The following is a 22,884-nucleotide window of genomic DNA, read 5'->3' as shown; positions in this document are numbered from 1 at the left end:
TGTTCAAGCTAGTGAGGATATCTGTTAACATCAACAGCATCTAGTACGTACTGTTATTTTCATATCTGCTGACTCGCATGTCATCAAATGGCCTATTTTGTGTCTCTGTGTAGATTATATCAAGTGTATCAATGTTTGTCAGTACTTCTTAGGTTAATGTTTCATCCAGACTATGAAAGTGAAAAGTTGTCTGTCCCTCTCTCTCGGTCTCCCCCTTATTCAAATCTAGGCCTATCACTATCTCCATAAAGCAAAAAATATATATAAAAAACATTTTAAAAAGCTGTATTAGCTAATCGGTTAGAACTACTGACACAAGTGAGATTGCGTGAACAACCAACGATTTCCTGATGACAAGCAAAATCCTAGGTGTTGGCTCTATAATAAAACCTTTCTTAGCACAGCAACTTTTTGTCCAGTAGATGGTGCTCTATCACTATCTACAAGTACAAACTTAACAGTATAAAGAGCCTGCACAGAGGTAGGTTTTACAAAAAGAATACCTAATCAAAGTGTGATAATAAAGTAAGGCATGTGACAAATTAGCATACTTTTGATGGTTTAATACCCACCGTGTACCACTGCATAATTGTTTATATTTATGGTAAAATTAGACAACTGTAACACTTCTATGAATTATTTTATTGAAAAAACTAAAATGGCCGCTGTACAATTACATTTGATTGACTGTCGATTAGAACATTCAGTGGTGAACTTCTTACACACATTAGCAGCAAGTAGGGAAAAACACATTGTACGGTTCAAGGGAAGTCACATGGAGTCAACTTAATCCCCACTTAGTTGTTACACAATGCAAGCTTTTGGCCTACTTGGTCTATGGAATGTTGATACCAATGGCACCAGAAATGTGGGACCATTGGGTCTACAGTTTTGCATATTGATGTTAAATGAACTCATTCACTCTTTATAGCATATATTATGCACACAGTACTCTACTGACATACATTGTGCAATTTAAAGCATGTCTCTTGCTATATGCATATTGATTTAAAAAAAGACAGCTAATGCAAAACATTATGTAACCTGAGCCTTTATGATTTGAAATGGCAGTGGGTTGAGCTGCAGACTCATTAGTTCCGTTCCAAAATGAAGGTAAATTCAGTCTAGCTATGCACAGGTAAGATGTCATAGCCTGCTCTTTTAAGCTAAACTGCAATTTTCAGTTTCAATCGAAGGGTTACAGTATGTTCGAGTAATAGTGAATCGTAACATATTACAATAACATAATAACAATTTTACATTCTCAATTCATTCTTGTTAATAATCTGTCTGAAATATCAATATGTAAATCAGGAGAGGAAAAATAAGATTAACAAAATAACAAAAGTATATGCCTTCATTAACATGATGCCGAGTAATTGGGTGAAAAACATTAAATGAATCATGGATATTGCAGTACTGCATATGAGCTGTGCAAATCCCCAAAACTAGCAGTGGTTTCTCAGGGGTCAAATGTAGGCTCTGTAGCGGTCATTTTGTAGCCAGTGATTGTGATTTACATTTGATTGGCAAAGGTGACAGACCAATGGCACGGTCACTGCTCCACGGACGTGTACATGCGGTACATAACCGTGATAACTGCCGCAGCCAAACCGGGGATCAACCAGTTTGTCCACCAACTGTTGAGGGCAGAGGAAGAACAAGATACAGTAAGTACATCAGTAAAACGGACAGCTGAAACAGCACAAAAATGATAAACACTAATGTCATAGAATAGCAAACAATAGTTCTGCCAGATTGCAGGACTAACCTGCACTTGAAAAATCATCCCATAGAATTTTTGAATCAGTCAAAAGTTTGGCCACACCTACTCATTCAATGTATTCTACATTGTAGAATAATAGTGAAGACATCAAAACTATGAAATTACACATATGCAATCATGTAGTGACCCAAAAATAAGTGTTCAACAAATCAAAATATGTTTTGAATTTTAGATTCTTCAAAGTAGCATTCTCTCAACCAGCTTCATAAGAAATGCTTTTCCAACAGTCTTGAAGTTCTCACATTTGGACTCATCAGACCAAAGGACAGATTTCCACGGTCTAATGTCCATTGCTCGTGTTTCTTGGCCTAAGCAAGTCTATTCTTCTTATTGGTGTCCTTTTGTAGTGGTTTCTTTGCAGCAATTTGACCATGAAGGCCTGATTCACACAGTCTCCTCTGAACAGTTGATGTTGACATGTGTCTGTTACTTGAACTCAGTGAAGCATTTATTTGGGCTGCAATTTCTGAGGCTGGAAACTCTAATGAACTTATCCTCTGCAGCAAAGGTAACTATGGGTCTTCCTTTCCTGTGGCGGTCCTCATGAGAGCCAGTTTCATCATAGCGCTTGATGGTTCATGTGACTGCACTTAAAGAAACTTTCAATGTTCTTTTCATTTTCCGGATTGACTGACCTTCATGTATTAAAGTATTGATGGACTGTCGTTTCTCTTGCTTATTTGAGCTGTTCTTGCCATAATATGGACTTGGTATTTTACCAAATAGGGTTATATTTTGTATACCACCCCAACACAACTGATTGGCTCAAACGCATAAAACCCACAAATTAACTTTTAACAAGGCACACCTGTTAATTGAAATGCATTCCAGGTGACTACCTCATGAAGCTTGGTTGAGAGAATGACAAGAGTGTGCAAAGCTGTCGTCAAGGCAAAGGGTGGCTACTTTGAAGAATCTAAAATCTTGTTTAACACTTTTTTGGTTACTACATTATTCCATATGTGTTATTTCATAGTTTTGATGTCTTCACTATTATTCTACAATGTAGAAAATATCCATAGCTCATGCAAATGCAAACTTGCCATAATAAATTCTAATTTTAATCAGTTTTGTTTCAACCTGGTTCAAAACCAAGAATATGAAAATGGCATCAGGGGTGCCTACATACCTTGAGGTTTCCTCGATTGTGGTGGCAAGTGACTCCTGTTAGAAAAGGAAAGTCTGTAAGACCTCACAAATCTTTACATGGATATCTCTATCTTTGAGTAGACCTATCTTTATGATTAATTGTATTGTTTTATATGTACTGTACATGTGAACTACAGTTTTCAAAATAAACCTTGATGAAGGCAGCTTACCATCGAAATGTCAGTGACTTATTATCGTCGGAGCAAAAACATATGGTTACACCTTACTATGTGTGCTGAAATTTGAGTAGCGTAACTTTTCACATTTGAGATCGTTGTTTTACTTACTGAAGGTTTGGCCATCTTTGGCCGATCATCCTACACAAGAGAGAGGAAGGAAGAGAGGGAGAGGTTGTTTATTATGCTAGGAGTTGGCAGGCATAAAAAAAAAATAAGACCAGGCCTTCCTTCCCCTTTAGATTACACTAGATGTGGATGAAGGCTAGGGTTGCACATTTTGGGGAATATTCAGAGGTGGAAATTTTATGTGGGAATATATGGGAATTAATGGGAATATATGCAAATTAATATTAACACCATTTAAATGTTGATTTTTTTTGCATTGGATATATTTACCATATCATATGGAGACAGAAACATAAACCTTTTACCTTATCATAAGTAGACATAATTGCAAATAATTAAATCCTTCCAATAGAAATAAAAAACAAAACAATTTAGTTAGGAATTTAACTTTAATTAAATGAGTTGACTCTTCACATGGAATGACTTCACTGAAGAACAAAAGAAAGGGAATATTGAATGATCCCCAATCATCCATCGCATCTCCCAAAAACATTTTCAACATACATCTGTAAAATGATAGTCTAGAAACTAAAGCTTTGGTTGTCTTCCTCTCAGGTTTCCATGTCTTCTCCCTGGACCTCCTCAATGTCCACCTCTTGAACATCAGACTCTGAGTCCTCATCTTCACTGTCACTTTCCAACCTTGTTGAGGATGGCTCGTTGTCAGGCTCAATAAGCCTCAAGTTTGCCCAGATGGCCACCAATTTTTCAACCCTTGTATTGGTCAGCCTGTTGGGTGCTTTGGTGTGTGTGTGTTCCAAAACAAGGACCAGTTGCATTCTGAGGCGGCTGATGTTGGTGGGATTTGGAGGATGATGGAGGCAACAGGGGAAAGAGCCTGAGATCCACAAAGTCCCTTCCACCAGGTGGCTGATGAGATATGTTGGCACGACTGCCATATTGCATCTCCATCCCAAAGACTGCCAAGAACCTCGCCCTCATCCAGGCCAAGGTGGCAAGACACGGTAGTGATGACACCATAGGCCTTGTTGATCTCCGCACCAGACAGGATGCTCTTGCCAGCATACTTGGGGTCCAACATGTACGCTGCGGTGTGTTTGGGCTTCAGACAGAGGTCTTCATGCTTTTTGATGTATTTCAGAAATGCAGTTTCCTCTGCTTGGAGCAACAGTGAAGTGGGTAGGGCAGTATGGATTTCTTCTCTTACATCTGCAAGCAGAGTCTGAACATCAGACAGGATGGCATTGTCTCCCTCAATCCGTGCAATGGCTACTGTTATAGGTTTCAGGAGTTTCAGGCTGCTTACCACTCTCTCCCAAAATACATCATCCGGGAGGGTCCTCTTGATGGGGCTGTCCATATCGGGAGACTGTGATATGGCCATTTCTTGGAGAGACTCCTTCCCCTCCAGGAGACTGTCAAACATGATGACAACACCACCCCAACGGGTGTTGTTGGGCAGCTTCAATGTGGTGCTCTTATTCTTCTCACTTTGCTTGGTGAGGTAGATTGCTGCCCAACTTGATGACTCTTCACATACCTAACCATTTCCTTGGCTCTCTGGAGCAGAGTGTATCCATTGTTTTCAGTGCCATGATGTCTTTCTGGAGCAGATTCAATGCATGAGCAGCACAGCCAATCGGTGTGATGTGAGGGTAGGACTCCTCCACTTTAGACCAAGCAGCCTTCATGTTCGCAGCAGTCTGTCACCAGTGCAAATCCTTCTGTGGTCCAAGGTCATTGACTGCCTTCAGCTCATCTGCAATGTAGAGACCGGTGTGTCTGTTGTCCCTTGTGTTTGTGCTCTTGTAAAATACTGGTTGATAGGTGGAGATGATGTAGTTAATTATTCCTTGCCCACGAACATTCGGCCACCCATCAGAGATGATTGCAATACAGTCTGCTTTCTCTATGATTTGCTTAACCTTCACTTGAACTCTGTTGAACTCTGCATCCAGCAAATGAGTAGATAAAGCATGTCTGGTTAGAGGGGTGTATGCTGGGTGAAGAACATTCAGAAATCTCTTCCAATGCACATTGACTGTGAGCATCAGAGGTGAACCAGACATTCATTAGCATTTCTCTGACTACATTCCTCCATTGAGACAAAAAAACTTCTGATTCCAGGAGGACCATGAGCTGTTGCTATCGATAAGGTGTCTGAGTCATCATTTTCACCTCGAATAGAAGTTGAGGTTGCTTGTTGTGAGCGCTGAGGGAACTTTATGCACTTGGCCAGATGATTCTGCATCTTTGTTGAATTCTTCACATATGATTTGGCACAGTATTTGCAAATGTACACAGCTTTTCCTTCTACATTAGCTGCAGTGAAATGTCTCCACACATCAGATAGGAAACTGCCACAGGCACTGTAAAGATTATAAGAAAAAAATATATAGTCAAGAGTAAAAAGATATATAGTATAGAGTCAAAAAGAAATATATACAATTCCATGTACAGATAGTTAAGCAGTTAGATTAAACAAATCCTTTGTAAGATAAATGTTTTTTTTTTAAATGAAACATGTATGGAAACAGGTGAATTAACACTCATCAGTTAGCAGGCTCAAGCAAGCTAAAAACCACATGGTAGCGAAAACTAGCTAACAGAAATTGTTAACAAGTTAGAAATTATTTAAACACACTTTGCTGTAGGCCACTATTTACTAGTTAACAAAAAATCATGCATGTCATATAGATAATATCCACCCCACCCAGTATTGTAATCAAAACTTACCAGAAAACATGTAGTCTTTGGCTCACACAGTGTAGTAATGTGGGCTCAATAGCATCTCATTAGTGTGCAAGATCTTGAGAATCAGCTGTACATGTGATGGAAGAATGCACTGTGCATGCAGAGGTTTGCAATTCCATTGAATTGGGGATTGTTTAACCAAAATATGCCACAAGACCTAGAATTGCCTTATGTGTATCCCACAAAAAAGGTTCACGGTTATAAGCTAACTTTTTTTGATGAATTTAAGCAAAATTCCCGGTCTTAACTTGCCAAGGGAAATTTGCAGAAAAATTCAGGAAATGTACAGAAAAGTTCAGACCCTTTGCAACCATAATGAAGGTTGAGAACTAAATTATTTCTATACTCTGCAGCAAAGCAGTTCACTAAAACAGACAAAATGTAGAGCTATTGAGTGTCACATCAGCCAACTGAAACCAGAATGATTCATTACTCAACAAATATACCCAATGAAAATTAAGAGGTCTCTTCCATATCATTGCCATAGCAGGACTATGGGACCACTGAAACGTCCTACACAACATCTTGGTCATATGCCTTCAATCAAGATGACAAAAAGAGAATGGAAGGGTAGCCAATGTCAGTATGCTTACATTCAATGAACACAACAGGGCGGACAACACAACCACAATACCATATTGTATTCTAACAATCCAGTCTCATGCCTCAAAAGAGAGAAGAATTTGCCTGCTAACTCTGAAACCTATACAACTTAATTTTATGGTAAAGAAGATGACGGGTACTTACTTAGAAACAATAACAACCTATGAATTACTTTTGGAATTCATTAAGACAAACACTACCAGTTGAATAATAGTGCAACCAGTACCGCAAGTGCTACAAAGAGTTTTGTATACAGGTTGTTAGTATACTGTAGTAATGTAAAATTAGAGCATTTACACTGTAGTACCCTAAACATACCTCTCTTCCCCATGACCAAATAACACCATATTATTGGGTTTTGGGATACTGCAATAACACTCGGTAGAACCCCTGTTTCTTATTGCCAGAGACAAAAGTTAGGTAAAGCTTTTTAAAAGGCATATTTGAAACATGAAGAGTGCTTACTGGATGCAGTTCTCCAATGATCATGTTGGCAGCCATCTCCTTGGCATCTGATGAGTGCCCGACATCTTCAAAGCTCTCTGTGGCATCACCGCCTGCCTGTTCCCTCAAGACCTCCTCTCCACCTGGGTGCTGTAATATACTGTACATGTCAGAGTAGTTCTTTTCAAGCAATTTAGGCTTGTTGATGGCATACTAACAAGTGTCCATTACCACTCTTTAATTCTCAACCATGCTAATGTTAAACTGTAACTAAATGGCCAATTGGGCAAGGAGAGAACTGGAAGAAATAATGTAACATAGTATTTTTTGCATAATATTACAGAAACATAAAAAGTCTAGAACACACACCTACATTTGGAGACTGTACAACAGGTTCAAATATTTAATAATGGAACAGTAAGATTTGTCATGCTTGACCTATTGACTGCGTGTTATTGGCCTAAATAAGGATTCCCCAAATTCCACTATAAACTTGTTTTTAAGATACCTTTTTAAAACCCTACTGAAAAAATGAACAACTTTACAGAGTAGAATAGAACTTTATGGAATAGTACTTTATTGCCCATCTTGTGAAGGGAATTTGTCTTTTGCTCCTAAGCCCAACCCCCTAGACACACCCACACACACACACACACACCCACACACACACACACACACACACACACACACACACGGTCTACCACAGTGCAGCTCCCCTGGAGAAGTTAAGGGTTAAAAAGGTACAATATGCAGAAATCACTCAGCCATTTCCTGGTTGCTAAAATTCAAATAGTTCGCCTAACTTCAGTTTATGTGAGAATCATCGTACCATCTAAAAAGCTGTGAAATATATTTGCAATAATCAAACATTTTCGTATTTTCAGATGTTTTAAGCTGACATACAAAACCAGAAGTAAAAGATGCAAAAACAACCTAAGAACGGGAAGCCTAGAAATAGCATACATACTGTAGAAGAGATCTACTGCTTCTTCTTTCAATAAGAATGACAGATCTATAACTCACATTTCTATGTGAATTTGGTCAGGTCGCCCAAAAAGTTATATATTGCAGCTTTGAGTGTCTTGCTCAAGGATGGATATGGACATCTTCGCTGACCATCAATGTACGACTCCCATTGAGAAAGCATTGGAAATCACGGATATGGATAAAATCAATGGGCCAGTCTGGCATTGCCTTAAATGCCAATTTTTTTAACTATTTTATCTGGCATTATTTCATCTTGTCATTCATTTCTCTAGGGTAGGGGGCAGTATTTTGCCGTCCGGATGAAAGGAGTGCCCAAATTAAACTGCCTGCTACTCAGGCTCAGAAGGTAGGATATGCATATTATTAGTAGATTTGGATAGAAAACACTGAAGTTTCTAAAACTGTTTGAATGATGTCTGTGAGTATAACAGAACTCATATGGCAGGCAAAAACCTAAGAAAAATCCAACCAGGAAGTGTGGAAATCTGAGGTTTGTAGTTTCAAGTGATTCCCTATCCAGTATACAGTGACTTAGGGTTAATTTTGCACTTCCTAAGGCTTCCACTAGATGTCAACCGTCTTTAGAACGTTGTTTCATGCTTCTACTGTGAATATGGAGTGAACAAGAGGGCCTGGAAGTTGATGAGTGAGAAAATGACATGAGCTCAGAGGCGCGCACTCACGTGAGAGTTAGCTGTGTTCCTTTTCTTTTCTGAAGATATTGGAATTGTCCGGTTGGAATATTACTGAAGATTTATGTTAAAAACGTCCTAAAGATTGATGCTATACATCATTTGACATTTCTACGAATGTAAATATAACTTTTTTTGACTTTTCGTCATGAGATTTGTGCGGGCTTCCTGCATTTGGAGTAGTGGACTGAACGCGCAAACAAAAGGAGGTATTTGGACATAAATGATGGACTTTATCAAACAAAACAAACATTTATTGTGGACCTGGGATTCCTGGGAGTGCATTCTGATAAAGATCATCAAAGGTAAGTCAATATTTATAATATTATTTCTGAGTTTTGTTGACTCCACAAAATGGCGGGTTTGGTTTCGTGTCTGAACGCTGTACTCAGATTATTGCAAAATTTGCTTTCGCCGTAAAGCTTTTTTGAAATCTGACACAGCGGTTGCATTAACCTCTTACATCTAGACGTTCCGCTAGCGGAACACCTGCTCCAATATCCAATGATAGGCGTGGCGCGAATTACAAATTCCTCAAAAAAACCAAAACTTCAAATTTTCAAACATATGACTATTTTACACCATTTTAAAGACAAGACTCTCCTTTATCTAACCACACTGTCCGATTTCAAAAAGGCTTTACAGCGAAAGCAAAACATTACATTATGTCAGCAGAGTACCCAGCCAGAAATAATCAGACACCCATTTTTCAAGCTAGCATATAATGTCACATAAACCAAAACCACAGCTAAATGCAGCACTAACCTTTGATGATCTTCATCAGATGACAACCCTAGGACATTATGTTATACAATACATGCATGTTTTGTTCAATCAAGTTCATATTTATATCCAAAAACCAGCTTTTTACATTAGCATGTGACGTTCAGAACTAGCATACCCCCCGCAAACTTCCTGTGAATTTACTAAATTACTCATGATAAACGTTGACAAAATACATAAATTATTTTAAGAATTCTAGATACAGAACTCCTTTGTGCAATCGAGGTGTCCGATTTTAAAATAGCTTTTCGGTGAAAGCACATTTTGCAATATTCTGAGTAGATAGCCCAGCCATCACGGCTAGCTATTTTGACACCCACCAAGTTTAGCCCTGACCAAACTCCGATTTACTATTAGAAAAGTTTGATTACCTTTGGTGTTCTTCGTCAGAATGCACTCCCAGGACTGCAACTTCAATAACAAATGTTGGTTTGGTTCAAAATAATCCATAGTTATATCCAAATAGCGGCGTTTTGTTCGTGCGTTCAAGACACTATCCAAGGGTGACGAAGGGTTACGCGCCCAACGCGTTTCGTGACAAAAAAAATCTAAATATTCCATTTCCGTACTTCGAAGCATGTCAACCGCTGTTTAAAATCAATTTTTTATGCCATTTTTCTCGTAAAAAAGCGATAATATTCCGACCGGGAAAGCGTGTTTACGTACAAAGAGAGAGAAAATAAAAACATGGGATCCCCTCGTGCACGAGCCTGAGTCTCATAGTACTCTGACCGGCCACTATCCAAACACGCTAATGTTTTTCAGCCAGGGCCTGCAAAGCCACGATTCAGCTTTTTGCCGCCTTCTGAGAGCCCATGGGAGCCGTAGAAAGTGTCACGTAACAGCAGAGATCCCCTGTATTGGATACAGATAATCAAGAAGGCCAAGAAGTGGTCAGACAGGGTACTTCCTGTACAGAATCTTCTCAGGTTTTGGCCTGCCAAATGAGTTCTGTTATACTCACAGACACCATTCAAACAGTTTTAGAAACTTTGGAGTGTTTTCTATCCAAAGCTAATAATTATATGCATATTCTAGTTTCTGGGCAGGAGTAATAATCAGATTAAATCGGGTACGTTTTTTTATCCGGCTGTGAAAATACTGCCCCCTAGTCATAACAGGTTAAGGAGAAGTGTATCTACAATTCTTTAAATAACTGTTGAATATTTTATCAACGTTTATGATGAGTATTTCTGTAAATTTATGTGCTCATTCACCGGAAGTTTTGGGAGGCAAAACATTTGTGAACATTACATGCCAATGTAAAATGGGGTTTTTGGATATAAATATGAACGTTATCGAGCAAAACATACACGTATTGTGTAACATGAAGTCCTATGAGTGCCATCTGATGAAGATCATCAAAGGTTAGTGATTCATTTGAGCTGTATTTCTGGTTTTTGTGACGCCTCTCCTTGCTTGGAAAATGGCTGTGTATTTTTTCTTGTTTAGGTGCTGTCCTAACATAATCTAATGTTATGCTTTCGCCGTAAAGCCTTTTTGAAATCGGACAATGTGGTTGGATTAACGAGAAGTGTATCTTTAAAATGGGATATAATAGTTGTATGTTTGAGAAATTAGAATTATGAGATTTTTGTTGTTTTGAATTTGCCGCCCTGCTATTTCACTGGCTGTTGAATAGTGTGTCCCGCAGCGTCCCACATACCCCAGAGAGGTTAAGCTACATTGTAATAACAATAGGATAGGCCCATGAAAAGTGCAAAGAAACCCAAGAGAGAAAATTATATTGATGAATGTTATGAACACTTAATAGTTTGGGTAACAAATCCAGTTTGAGACATGAGCTGACTGAGACCAATCATATTTGTGTAAATTTAGTTAATTAGGGCTATGTACTATGAACCAATTTAGAACAGTCCATTTGGAAACCCTATAACCCTAGACATTTCATCTGTGAAATACTCAAAATGTTATACACAGAGAATATTGAAATACTGCTAGTTAGCATGAGGACAAAAAGGGCAGTTTTCTGGGACAAATAGCAGTATTTAAATCTTCTCAATGTATCAGTGTGGATAATGGTACAATTTGGAGTACAGTGGCATATCCCATCCCTGCACTGAGGTACGTTTTCCGACCTACATCTAGCGCTGGCTCCACAGTGTCTTAATGTAACCATGATTGCGTTCCGACCCCAGCGCAGCTCGGTGTAAACAAGCATAATGGTAGGGGTCTTAATCTGCTGGCTACCAGGAACCAAAATGCTACAAACCCTCAGCAGGTTTGATTGCTAGAGAATGGTCTGATAGTTATTCATGCTATAATGTGACGTTACTATCCTCACATAAACATTATTTATGGGATGTTCACACAATTGTAGGCCTATATGAAATGAAGCCTTGGATGATTGCTGAGAAAAACTGGCCAGTGTTTCTCAATCCTGGTCCTAGGCTAGAGAAACACTGGTTTAGTTGACCGTTGCCATATGGACGTTAGCCTAAATCAAGTAACATTTGATGGGCTATAATATGAACCATTCGTGTAACCTAACTTTCTCACCTCTTCCAGAAATTTGGTGACATCGTAGACGTTAAAATTGATTATAATCCATGTACTCTTGAACGTATTCTGTTCCTCGATTTCTGACAGTCGGTAGTATTTTACAGCTTGTCCGTTCTCCTCTTTATCCTCCATTTATATTTTAAATAAATACACCTAATGTGAATCCAGGAAAGAATTATGTTCCAATCTTACAAATATTTCGATGCAGTGACTATGTACAAGTACACACGTAACGACATTTAGCCTAGATGACAAAGTGAGTTCAGAGATTTGTATTGTAATTCCTGGCACGCACCGGGAAGCTCCACCAGACTTGCCCATAAATGCGGTGATTGGTTATTTTAATATTCCTTTTCATTCTGAGGCTCTCTTATTGGTGTACTCCATGTCAGTCTGTCCCAGATAAAATAGCATTCAGGGTGACTCGGCTAAGGTTCACAAAAGTTCATCCGGATGGCCTATCTCTCACGCAATAACATGGACATGCATTTCTACCTGGTGCATTGTATAGGAATGTTGAAAAAAAAATGCAACAAAATAACAATGTGAAGTGCAAAAAGGCGTTGTCCTTTCCTACTGTGTGCAAGTCTAACTAAATGCTGTTTGGGCGACTCTTTAGCTTAGTCTAATGTAAATCAATAAATACAGAAACAACTAAAAAAACGTATATGCGTTATGTATGGGCTACAGTGAATGCTATTGATTATACATCGGCTAGATAACCGATGGAACTATGCACTGATAAAAATGTTGACATTAAACATTGCAACCACACACATTGATGAAATGTGCAGCAGATTACTCTTTTGTGATGTCTAATGATAGCATGATGCAGGCAGAGCATGGTTCCGGATGCACGCGATGGTTTTCCCGCCCGAATGAGCATCATGAATGTGCCACGAAGAGTTATCTATTTCGAATTTCTGATGCTCTCTGATATTTTCGTTGGTAGTTTAGCTAGTTAGCGGTCACAGCATTGTCCCAATTAAAACGTTGTTACCCAGTCAAGTCAGATAGTGTTCTTGCTTATAGACTTGTGTAGCCTAACCAGGTTAGTTATTTAGCTAGCCAGTCAAAGAGGACAATGTGACTAAATAAAGGTGGCTAGCTAACGGTAGCTAGCTAGGTACAGAATCCAGTTCCATCCAGGAACATATCTGTGATACAACTGTTCTGCAGGTGAGTTATCATTGTTGGGAGATAGCTAGCTATATTGTTAAACGCCAGGCCAATGATGGTGAAAGGCTGCCAAAGCTCATGATTGTGTTCTCTACAACAGGACTTCTCAAAGTGGGGTCTGCGGAGGTACTGAAGTGCAGTGGGTTCATGCCCAGACCTCAAAGTATAACGTTATACATGGATTTTTTTTAATGAAATGAAAATACTTTTTTGTCACATGCACCGAATACAGCTGGTGTAGACTTTACTGTGAAATGCTTGCATTGAACCTTTCCCAAGGATGCAGAGTAAAAAATAAAAAAATAGTAACACAAGAGGAATTGGAATTAATTACACAAGAATTGAGCTATATATTATACAGGGAGTACCAGTACCAGATACATGTGCAGAGGTACGAGGTAGTTTAGGTAAATACTGTGCCTTCAGAAAGTAAGTTATTTACACACCTTTACTTTTTTTCACATTTTGTTGTGTTACAGCCTGAATTTAAAATCGATTACATTACGATTGGTTTTGGCACTGGCCTACACACAATACCTCATAATGTCAAAGTGGAATTCAGTTTTTCATTCTTTTTTAAAACAAATTAATTCAAAATGAGAATGTTATATGTCTTGTGTCAATAAGTATTCAACCCCTTTGTTATGTCAAGCCTAAATAAAGTTCAGGAGTAAAAATGTGCTTAATGAGTTACATAATACGTTGCATGGACTCACTGTATGGAATAATAGTGTTTAACCTAATTTTCTGTACCCCCACATGTACAATACCTGTAATGTCCCTCAGTTTAAAAAAAAGCTTAGCCCTTTGAGCATGGTGAAGTTATTAATTACACTTTGGATGGTGTATTAATACACCCAGTCACTACAAAAATACAGGTGTCCTTCCTAACTCAGTTGCCAGAGAGGACGGAAGCCGCTCAGGGATTTCACCATGAGGCCAATGGTGACTTTAAAACAGATACAGAGTTGAATGGTGTGATAGGATCAAAATGAGGATGAATCAACAACATTGTAGTTACTCCACAATACTAACCTAATTGACAGAGTGAAAAGAAAGAAACCTGTACAAAATACAAATATTCCAAAACATGCATCCTATTTGGAATAAGACACTAAAGTAATACTGTAAAAAATGTGGCAAAGCAATTAACTTTTTGTCTTGAATACAAAGTGTTATGTTTGGGGCAAATACAATACAACACTGAGGACAGTACCACTCTTCATATTTTCAAGCATGGTGGCGGCTGCATCATGTTATGGGTATGCTTTTAATCGTTTAGGACTGGGGAGTTTTTTAGGATAAAAAATAAATGCAATAGAGCTCAGCACAATCAAAATCCTAGAGGAAAACCTGGTTCAGACTGCTTTCCACCAGACCCTGGGAGATTAATTCACCCTTTAGCAGGACAATAACCTAAAACACAAGGCCAAATCTACTCAGAAGTTTCTTACCAAGAAAAAAGTGAATGTTCCTGAGTGGCCGAGTTACAGTTTTGACTTAAATCTACTTGAAAATCAATGGCAAGACCTGAAAATGGTTGTCTAGCAATGATCAACAACCAATTTGACAGAGCTTGATGAATTTTGAAAAACATAATGGGCAAATGTTGCACAATCCAGGTATGGAAAACTCTTAGAGACTTACCCAGAATAGTCACAGTTGTAATTGCTGGCAAAGGTGATTCTAAAATGTATTGACTCAGGGTTAAATACATATCTAATCAAGATATATTAGTGTTTTAATTTTCATAATTTTTTTTACAAATCTTATAATTTTTTCCCCACTTTGATATTACAGAGTATTTTGTGTAGATCGTTCACAAAAAAATGACAATTAAATCCAAAATGTGGAAAAAGTCAAGGGGTGTGAATACTTTCTGAAGGCACTCTACAAAAAATTATAATTCTAAAAACCTGTTTTCGCTTAGTCATTATGGGGTATTGTGTGTAGATTGATGAGGATAATTATTATTTAATCCATTTTAGAATAAGGCTGTAACTTAACAAAATGTGGAAAAGTCAAGGGGTCTGAATACTTACCGAATGCACTGTATGTACATTAAGGCAGGGTAAAGTGACTAGGCATCAGGATAGATAATAATAAGAGTAAAATAAAGAACAGAGTAGCAGCCGCAAATGATTAGTATAAAAGTGTGTGTATGTATGTGTGTTTGTGTTGTGACGGGTTTTGTGTGGCACTGTCAATGTATAGTGTGTGTGAGTGTGTATATAGTGTTTATACATTGTCTAGTGAGTGTGCGTAGGGTCAGCGCAAGATAGGGTCAGTAGAGATAGTTCTGGTAACCATTATTTGACCATTTAGCAGTCTTACGGCTATTTAGTGGTCTTATGGCTTGGCGGTAGAAGCTGTCTCAGATCCAGTTGCAGAGAGAGGTGTTCAGTCCCAGGGTCCCTAGCTTGGTGGTGAGCTTGGCAGGGACTATGGTGTTGAACGTTGTGCTGTAGTAGATCAACACCGTTCTCACATAGTTATTTCCCCTTTTGTCCAGGTGAGACAGGGCAGTGTGAAGTGCAATTGAGATTGTGGATCTGTTGGGGCGGTATTGCGAATTGGAATGGGTCCAGGGTGTCTGGGATGATGGTGTTGATGTGTGTCATGTGCAGCCTTTCAAAACATTTCATTATTACAGATGTGAGATAGTCATTTAGGCAGGTTAAATTTGGAGCTCTTGGGAACAGGGACAATGGTGGTCAGCTTGAAACATGTTGGGATTACAGACTGGGGCAAGGAGAGATCAGTGAAGACACTTGCAGCTAGTCTGTGCATGCTTTGAGAACGCGCCCTGTTATTTCTTGTGATTGTTAACCTGTTTAAACATTTTGCTCATATCGGCCACGGCGCGCGAGATCACCCATCATCCAGAAAAACAGGGGCTTTCACGCAAGACACAGTGTTGTATTCCTCGAAGCGAGCATAAAAGGCTTTTAGCTTGTATGGGAGTTCTGCATCACTGGGCAACTCACGGCTGGGTTTCCCTTTGTAATTTGTTATCGTCTGCAAGCCCTGCCACATATGATGAGGGTCAGAGCCAGTGTAATTAGATTCCACCTTCCTCCTATATTGTCCTTTTGCATGTTTCAGGTCTCGTCAGAGGTTGTAGCATGCTTTCTTGTATGCGTCCATGTCTATGCCTCGTTTCTTATAAGTAGTAGCTCTAGCCTTTAGCCAAGCATGGATATTGCCTTTAATGCATGGTTTTTGGTTTGGATATGTTGATATAGTCACTGTGGGGACAACATCGTCTATGCATTTAGAGTTGCCTGAAGCCGCCGCCCGATCATGCTGCTGCATGAAGAATCCACTAAGTACTATGTGTCATCATCCAGCCACGTCTCTGTAAGACATAATATTGCCAGCCAGGTCAACCGTGATACAAGTCAGTATTCGATGTCCATCCATGTCTGAGGACGTCAGGAGATGACGTGTAAACCGGCCACTAGTTACCTTCAAGTAGGTTTATGGTGTTGGGGATGGGGATGGCAGATGGGCGTAAGCATCTGCCTCTGATTCCAAAGGTTGCAAGTTCAAATCAAGCGATAGAAAGTTTTGTGTGTTTTAAGCCTATCCCAAACCTTATAACCCTGACCTTAACCATTCGGAGTTCATGCCTAACCTTAAGAATTTAGAGTTAATGCCTGAACTTAACGCTAAACTTAACCTCAAACACTTTGAAATTTGACGTTTGGAAGAACTTCAAAATTTGACGTTTGAGAAGCATGGATGAACGTCTGATTCTGACGTGAGACTGTGAGAGCTGGTATAATATTGCAGCTTTTCAAGTCTCTTCGTTCAAGGAGACTTGAACGAAGTTCATCCAGCTTATTCTCGAGTGACTGGACATTTGCCAATAGAACGGAGGGGAGCGCCGTTCGATTTTCACCAGGACTCCAGCTCTTCTACTGCATCTATACTTGTGGTGCTTTGGTAGCCCATGGAACAAAGGAATAGATAGGGTCCGGTATGAACAGGGAAACAGCTCAGTCAGAGTTGAAGTGAAAATCGAGCTTAGTAATTGACAATCTCATGTCCAGAAGTGCTTGGCGGTCATATGTGATAATAGTATGACCTTTCTATACAAAAAGTTAAGGTAAACACTAAATAGCAAAGTTGGGTTGGAACTCTTAAGATGTCGCCCTTCTCCGTCAGCGCGTCTTTTGAATCAATATTACTAAGGACAGATTAAACTCATTTTGGCCAAGGGATCAGCAAAATAAGTTGAGAGGGTGTAATTCAATACAATATAATGTAATATTATTAATCTACAATTTATGTTCTTAACCCTGGCCAACATGGGCCTGGGAGGCTCACAGGGATATTGGTATCAACAGTACTCGACCAGTTATCTATTTTTCAACTCAATACTTCTTGTATTCCCCCAAAATTGTGTTTTTCTTTAACATAAATGCACTGCAATTTAAGATTTTAAACTGCAAAGTTTTCTCTCTGCCTCATGGCAAAATTTGTAGAATTTCAGGATATTAGCTTGAAAGTACAACAACAGCGGAAAATTGACTTTTTTTCAAATGAAAGACGATGCCCAGAGCTTACCCATGATGTTGCACAACGATTTAAGTCAACAAGTAATTTTAGTATGATATATTTGGCTTGAAGTGGGAAATCCGAAGTGGGAGATTTGTGGAAATACTTGGCAATGCTGTGTTTCCTTATTAGATGACTTTCAAATACTTTTCAGACAACATTTCTTCATCTTTGCTACTGAGCTGAGCCAAACAGCCTTTCGTCCATTTGGCCACCTGAGCCATGGAGCAAATTAAAATAGGGGGAGCAAACTTCTTTTTGCAGCTCCACTTTTTTTTTAACCAGAAATTATCATAATCCATTGGATAATTTGTCAATTTTCACTTATTTTTGAGCTAGTCTGTATTTGAAAAAAATATAAATGGTATAATTGTGTGATATGATTGAGTTCGTCAAACCCTCTCTCCCCCGTCACCCCAAGATGAATGATTTTGACCACTAAAGTTTTGCTTCACTACATGCTCCACTGCTTTGGTTGGTGCATCTAAAAACCACAAGTGTCTGTCCTATAATGAAACGGCCCCACAAAAGAAAATTCAAGGAACCTCTTTACCTATTTTGGTGTGCTGTTGTTACATTTGTATTAGTGTTTCGAATCCGATGCGCTCAGGGTGTTGTTAGGTGTCATTTGCGACGTGCATCATGAGCAAAGTCATTGTAACCTATCATTTCACATCCCCTGTGAGAACCATGAGCAGGGGATGATTTGGTTTTGCTGTACCACAGCCGATGCCTGCCAGCAGCCTACCTACTGTTCCAAAGGTGGCACCTTGTCAATTCCAATGTAGAAAAACGCATGTCTCTAAACCTTTCAATAGTTAACCATATTACCAGAGCTTCTTCATCTTATTACTATTTCTATGGCGGATTCTCGGCCGCAATTTATGGAAAATGCCCAAACTTTGGAGATAATACAACTAGATAAGGTTAGCTAGATAAGGTTAGCATGCTAGTTAGCTACACTGACAGCTGTCAGTGCCCTATTTGTTGATGTTTCTCCACTCCAATTGGAAATCACCTCTGCGTTCCTTCCCACCCCCAATTCGTGAATATTTTTATAAGTATCATGTATAAGTCATTCTTCAGAGGTGGAACCTAAACGAACCTAAACGAGCAAATAAACTAATAGGGTTAAACTCTCGTCCATACCAGCTGCTATCAGCTTGCTCAATAAGCTAGTATTTCTGGTAGTTGTGTACATATTTCTGTATATATTGTTTTTGTGTATATTCATTGTTATGTGTTCATGTATTTTTACTATGCGCTGCAAAATTAATTGCCCCCTGGCGATAATGACTACTACTCTACATTTCCGCTCTAGAACAGGAATTACGTCGAAATAGGGCTGGCATTGCCCTCTGGTGGCGTCCTTTAAAGCTGCAATGTGTAGAATTGCAGGAAATCACAATAGCTTGAAATGTGCAAAATGTTCTCTCCGATGCCAAGCCTTTAAAGTGTTCCTTCCCAGGGCCTAAGACTTGGTTTGTCCGGCCATGCATTGTCGATGTCAGAGTAAAACTCCTTGTATGCAATTTTTTCTCACTCGAGGGGTGTTCTGATTGTGAGGGGGTCCCTGATGAATTTACGATCACAAAAGGGGTCCCCAGCCCCAAAATGTTTGAGAACAACTGCTCTAGAATTTGCTTTAACACCTTATGATTCATAACAACAACAAAAAAAGGACCTAGCTAGCTTCAACTCCATGTTTATGTTTTGGTTGTTCATAGGTAGGTTCATTTTTAAACAACAATTATGTCTTTCTTCAGATAGGTTTGAGGGTAACCTCAAACCTATCTGCTTGGTAATGTTAGGCTATAACTAGCTAGAATGTTAAACCAAATTGATCTAGCTACACATGATTGTCACCAATCATTTGTAGCTGTTACACCCTACATTGCAATATCACTTGCAAGTTAATGTTAGAGAGCGTTACACTAAAGATGGTTGCAAAGGCATCAATTCCACAGTTATTGGAAGCCTTGAGCACAATGACAGGAACATACAGTGCCTTGCAAAAGTATTTACCCCCCTTGGCATTTTTCCTATTTTGTTGCATTACAACCTGTAATTTAAATTGATTTTTATTTGGTTTCATGTAATTGACATACACAAAATAGTCCAAATTGGTGAAGTGAAATGAAAAAAATGACTTGTTTAAAAAAATTCAAAAGAATTTAAAACGGGAAAGTGGTGCGTGCATATGTATTCACCCCCTTTGCTATGAAGCCCCAAAATAAGATCTGGTGCAACCAATTACCTTCAGAAGTCACATAATTAAGTAAATAAAGTTCATCTGTGTGCAAACTCAGTGTCACATGATCTGTCACATGCCCCAGAGTCTGCAACACCACTAAGCAAGGGGCACCACCAAGCAATCATCACCATGAAGACCAAGGAACTCTCCAAACAGGTCAGGGACAAAGTTGTGGAGAAGTACAGATCAGGGTTGGTGTCACGCTCGTAGAAAAGGTCAGACCAAGGCACAGCGTGATTTGAGTTCCACATATTTTATTAAAGTGAAACTATGAAAACAACAAACATACAATGAACGTGAAGTCGTAGTGATCAGCACACTAACACAAAACAATATCCCACAACCCAGGTGGGAACAATGGAGAACTTAAGTATGATCCCCAATTAGAGACAAGGAACATCAGCTGCCTCTAATTGGGAACCATACCAAGAGCACCAACATAGAAATGCAAAGACTAGAACACCCCCTAGTCACGCCCTGACCTACAACACCATAGAGAACCAAGGGCTCTCTATGGTCAGGGCGTGACAGTTGGGTTATAAAAAAATATCCGAAACTTTGAACATCCCATGGAGCACCATTAAATCCATTGTAATTTTTTTTGAAAGAATATGGCACCACCGCAAATCTGCCAAGAGTGGGCTGCCCACCAGAACTCACGCACCAGGCAAGGAGGGCATTAGTCAGAGAGGCAACATAGAGACCAAAGATAACCCTGAAGGTGCTGCAAAGCTCCACAACGGAGATTGGAATATCTGTCCATAGGACCACTTTAAGCCAAACACTCCACAGAGCTGGGCTTTACGGAGAGTGGCCAGAAAAAAAGCCATTGCTTAAAGAAAAACATAAGCATACACGTTTGGTGTTCGCCAAAAGACATGTGGGAGACTCCCCAAACATATGGAAGAAGGTACTCTGATCAGATGAGACTAAAATTTTGTTTTTTGGCCATCAAGGAAAACACTATGTCTGGCACAAACCCAACACCTCTCATTACCCCGAGAACACCATCCCCACAGTGAAGCATGGTGGTGGCAGCATCATGCTGTGGAGATGTTTTTCATCGGTAGGAACTGGGAAACTGGTCAGAATTGAAGGAATGATGGATGGCGCTAAATACAGGGAAATTCTTGAGGAAACCTGTTTCAGTCTCCAGAGATTTGAGACTGGGACGGAGCTTCACCTTTCAGCAGGACAATGACCCTAAGCATACTGCTAAAGCAACACTCGAGTGGTTTAAGGGGAAACATTTAAATGTCTTGGAATGGCCTAGTCAAAGCCCAGATAATCTGTGGTATGACTTAAAGATTGCTGTACTCCAGCAGGAACCCATCCAACTTGAAGGAGCTAGAGCAGTTTTGCCTTGACGAATGGGCAAAAAGCCCAGTGGCTGGATGTGCCAAGCTTATAGAGACATATCCCAAGAGACTTGCAGCTGTAATTGCTGCTAAAGGTGGCTCTACAAAGTATTGACTTTGGGGGGTGAATAGTTATGCACACTCAAGTTTAAATTTTTTTTGTCTTGTTTCTTGTTTGTTTCACAATACAAATATTTAGCATCTTCAAAGTGATAGGCATGTTGTGTAAATCAAAAGATACAAACCCCCCAAAAATCTATTTTAATTCCAGGTTGTAAGGCAACAAAATAGGAAAAATGCCAAGGGGGGTGAATACTTTTGCAAGGCACTGTAGGACACTGTACCAACAGAGCAATTGTTCATTGCTTGACACAGCCTAACACCCTTTCAATTCTATTTCTGTCTTTCAGCAGGATGAGTGGAGGTGGAGAGCAGTCCCTGTTCTTTCTAATTCTCCCTGACCTGAGGAAGCTGTGCTGTGTCACCCTGTCCTTGCAGTCTGATGACGGAGAAGTGAGAAACAAGCAGGTGAAAACATGCAGGTGAGACAGCTGCTCAGAGTTTGATTGGAGGTTGCTTGAATAAATACAGGTTCTTATGCTTAAAGGAAAGCAAACCTCAAAATGCCCAATCTCTTCTTAACCCAATGGTAATCTTTCTGTAAGAAACTCAGGTTGTTTTTGAATGAATTATAAAACCCTTTGAGGTGCAGAAAGGATGCACAGAAAGATTGCACAGTTATTCTCTAGTTTAAAATCAACTATTTACATTGTATTAAAGTGCATTGTTGCTGTTCTCAGGTTAATAAGCGGACCAATTGAATTAACTTTCCTATATTCACTTTCAGGGAGCTGTTGTTATTGTATGCAGACATCATTGCCTCTCCGGTATTGGGGTGTTTCTCAGAGATCACAATGGTGATGGCGGTAAGTGTGCACTCAAGTCCGTATTTAATAGTCCATGAAACAGACAGACTAATCTCCCGTGGGAAGATTCTGAGTGTAGACCGAGGGAATCTGCCAGGACTGAATGGGATGTGTGATATCCGAGCAGCATTAGCTCCAGTTTTTGGGTTTTCATGTTTGGTAATTTGGACATATCAGGATTGGGCGAAGGCGGTGCTTAAACCGCTTGCCCATGAGTGCTTCGGGGGGGTGCTTTGGCTGTGAGTTTCCATTTGCGAGGGTGAAGACTTAATTTTTGCTGGGAAACACTCAATTTCTAACACGTTTAAACACAGAAATGAATCAGGCAGCTGACCAAGTTACACAATAATTTACTTCTGGTTTTAATGTTTGGCAAAATGTACTTGTGGCAACCAGCCAACACAATTCGTTTTCTCCTGCAAATATTTGAGTAAGATGATGATACACTTTTTGAACCAATCAGTTGAAAATCATGCATTTATGAATTCTGTGAAATGTATTTTACTCAGTATTGTAAGTAGTTCCCCTTATACTCTGTCTCATACACTTTCATTAGTATGATTACCAATGACTGCACTAAAGCAGGTCATTGGAGCCTTTGATCTGGCTTGTTTACC

General features: G+C 39.4%; 2 protein-coding genes across 2 annotated transcripts in view; one reads left to right on the top strand and one right to left on the bottom strand.

The window, feature by feature from the left end:
- Window positions 1-623: 623 nt before the first annotated feature.
- Window positions 624-12,310, bottom strand: cyb5a (cytochrome b5 type A (microsomal)). The gene is made up of 5 exons (XM_014180637.3): window positions 11,985-12,310; window positions 7,024-7,152; window positions 3,223-3,252; window positions 2,916-2,950; window positions 624-1,640 (listed from the first exon to the last, which is right to left on the bottom strand). The coding sequence occupies exons 1-5, from the start codon at window positions 12,117-12,119 to the stop codon at window positions 1,556-1,558; spliced, it is 414 nt and encodes a 137-aa protein (XP_014036112.1). The 5' UTR covers window positions 12,120-12,310; the 3' UTR covers window positions 624-1,555.
- A 569-nt stretch (window positions 12,311-12,879) lies between these two features.
- c29h18orf63 (chromosome 29 C18orf63 homolog) overlaps window positions 12,880-22,884 on the top strand; it is a 41,536-nt gene continuing 31,531 nt past the window's right edge. The window contains exons 1-3 of the mRNA XM_014180635.3: window positions 12,880-13,166; window positions 21,752-21,883; window positions 22,189-22,267. Of these exons, the coding sequence (XP_014036110.1) occupies window positions 21,756-21,883; window positions 22,189-22,267 (207 nt within the window). The 5' untranslated portion in view covers window positions 12,880-13,166; window positions 21,752-21,755. The remainder of the gene's footprint in view (window positions 13,167-21,751; window positions 21,884-22,188; window positions 22,268-22,884) is intronic.

This window comes from Salmo salar, chromosome 29, assembly GCF_965601325.2.
Source record: "Salmo salar chromosome 29, fSalSal1, whole genome shotgun sequence".
Lineage (NCBI taxonomy): Eukaryota > Metazoa > Chordata > Actinopteri > Salmoniformes > Salmonidae > Salmo > Salmo salar.
Note: the sequence above shows the minus strand (reverse complement) of the source record. Positions and strands in the feature narration are given on the sequence as shown.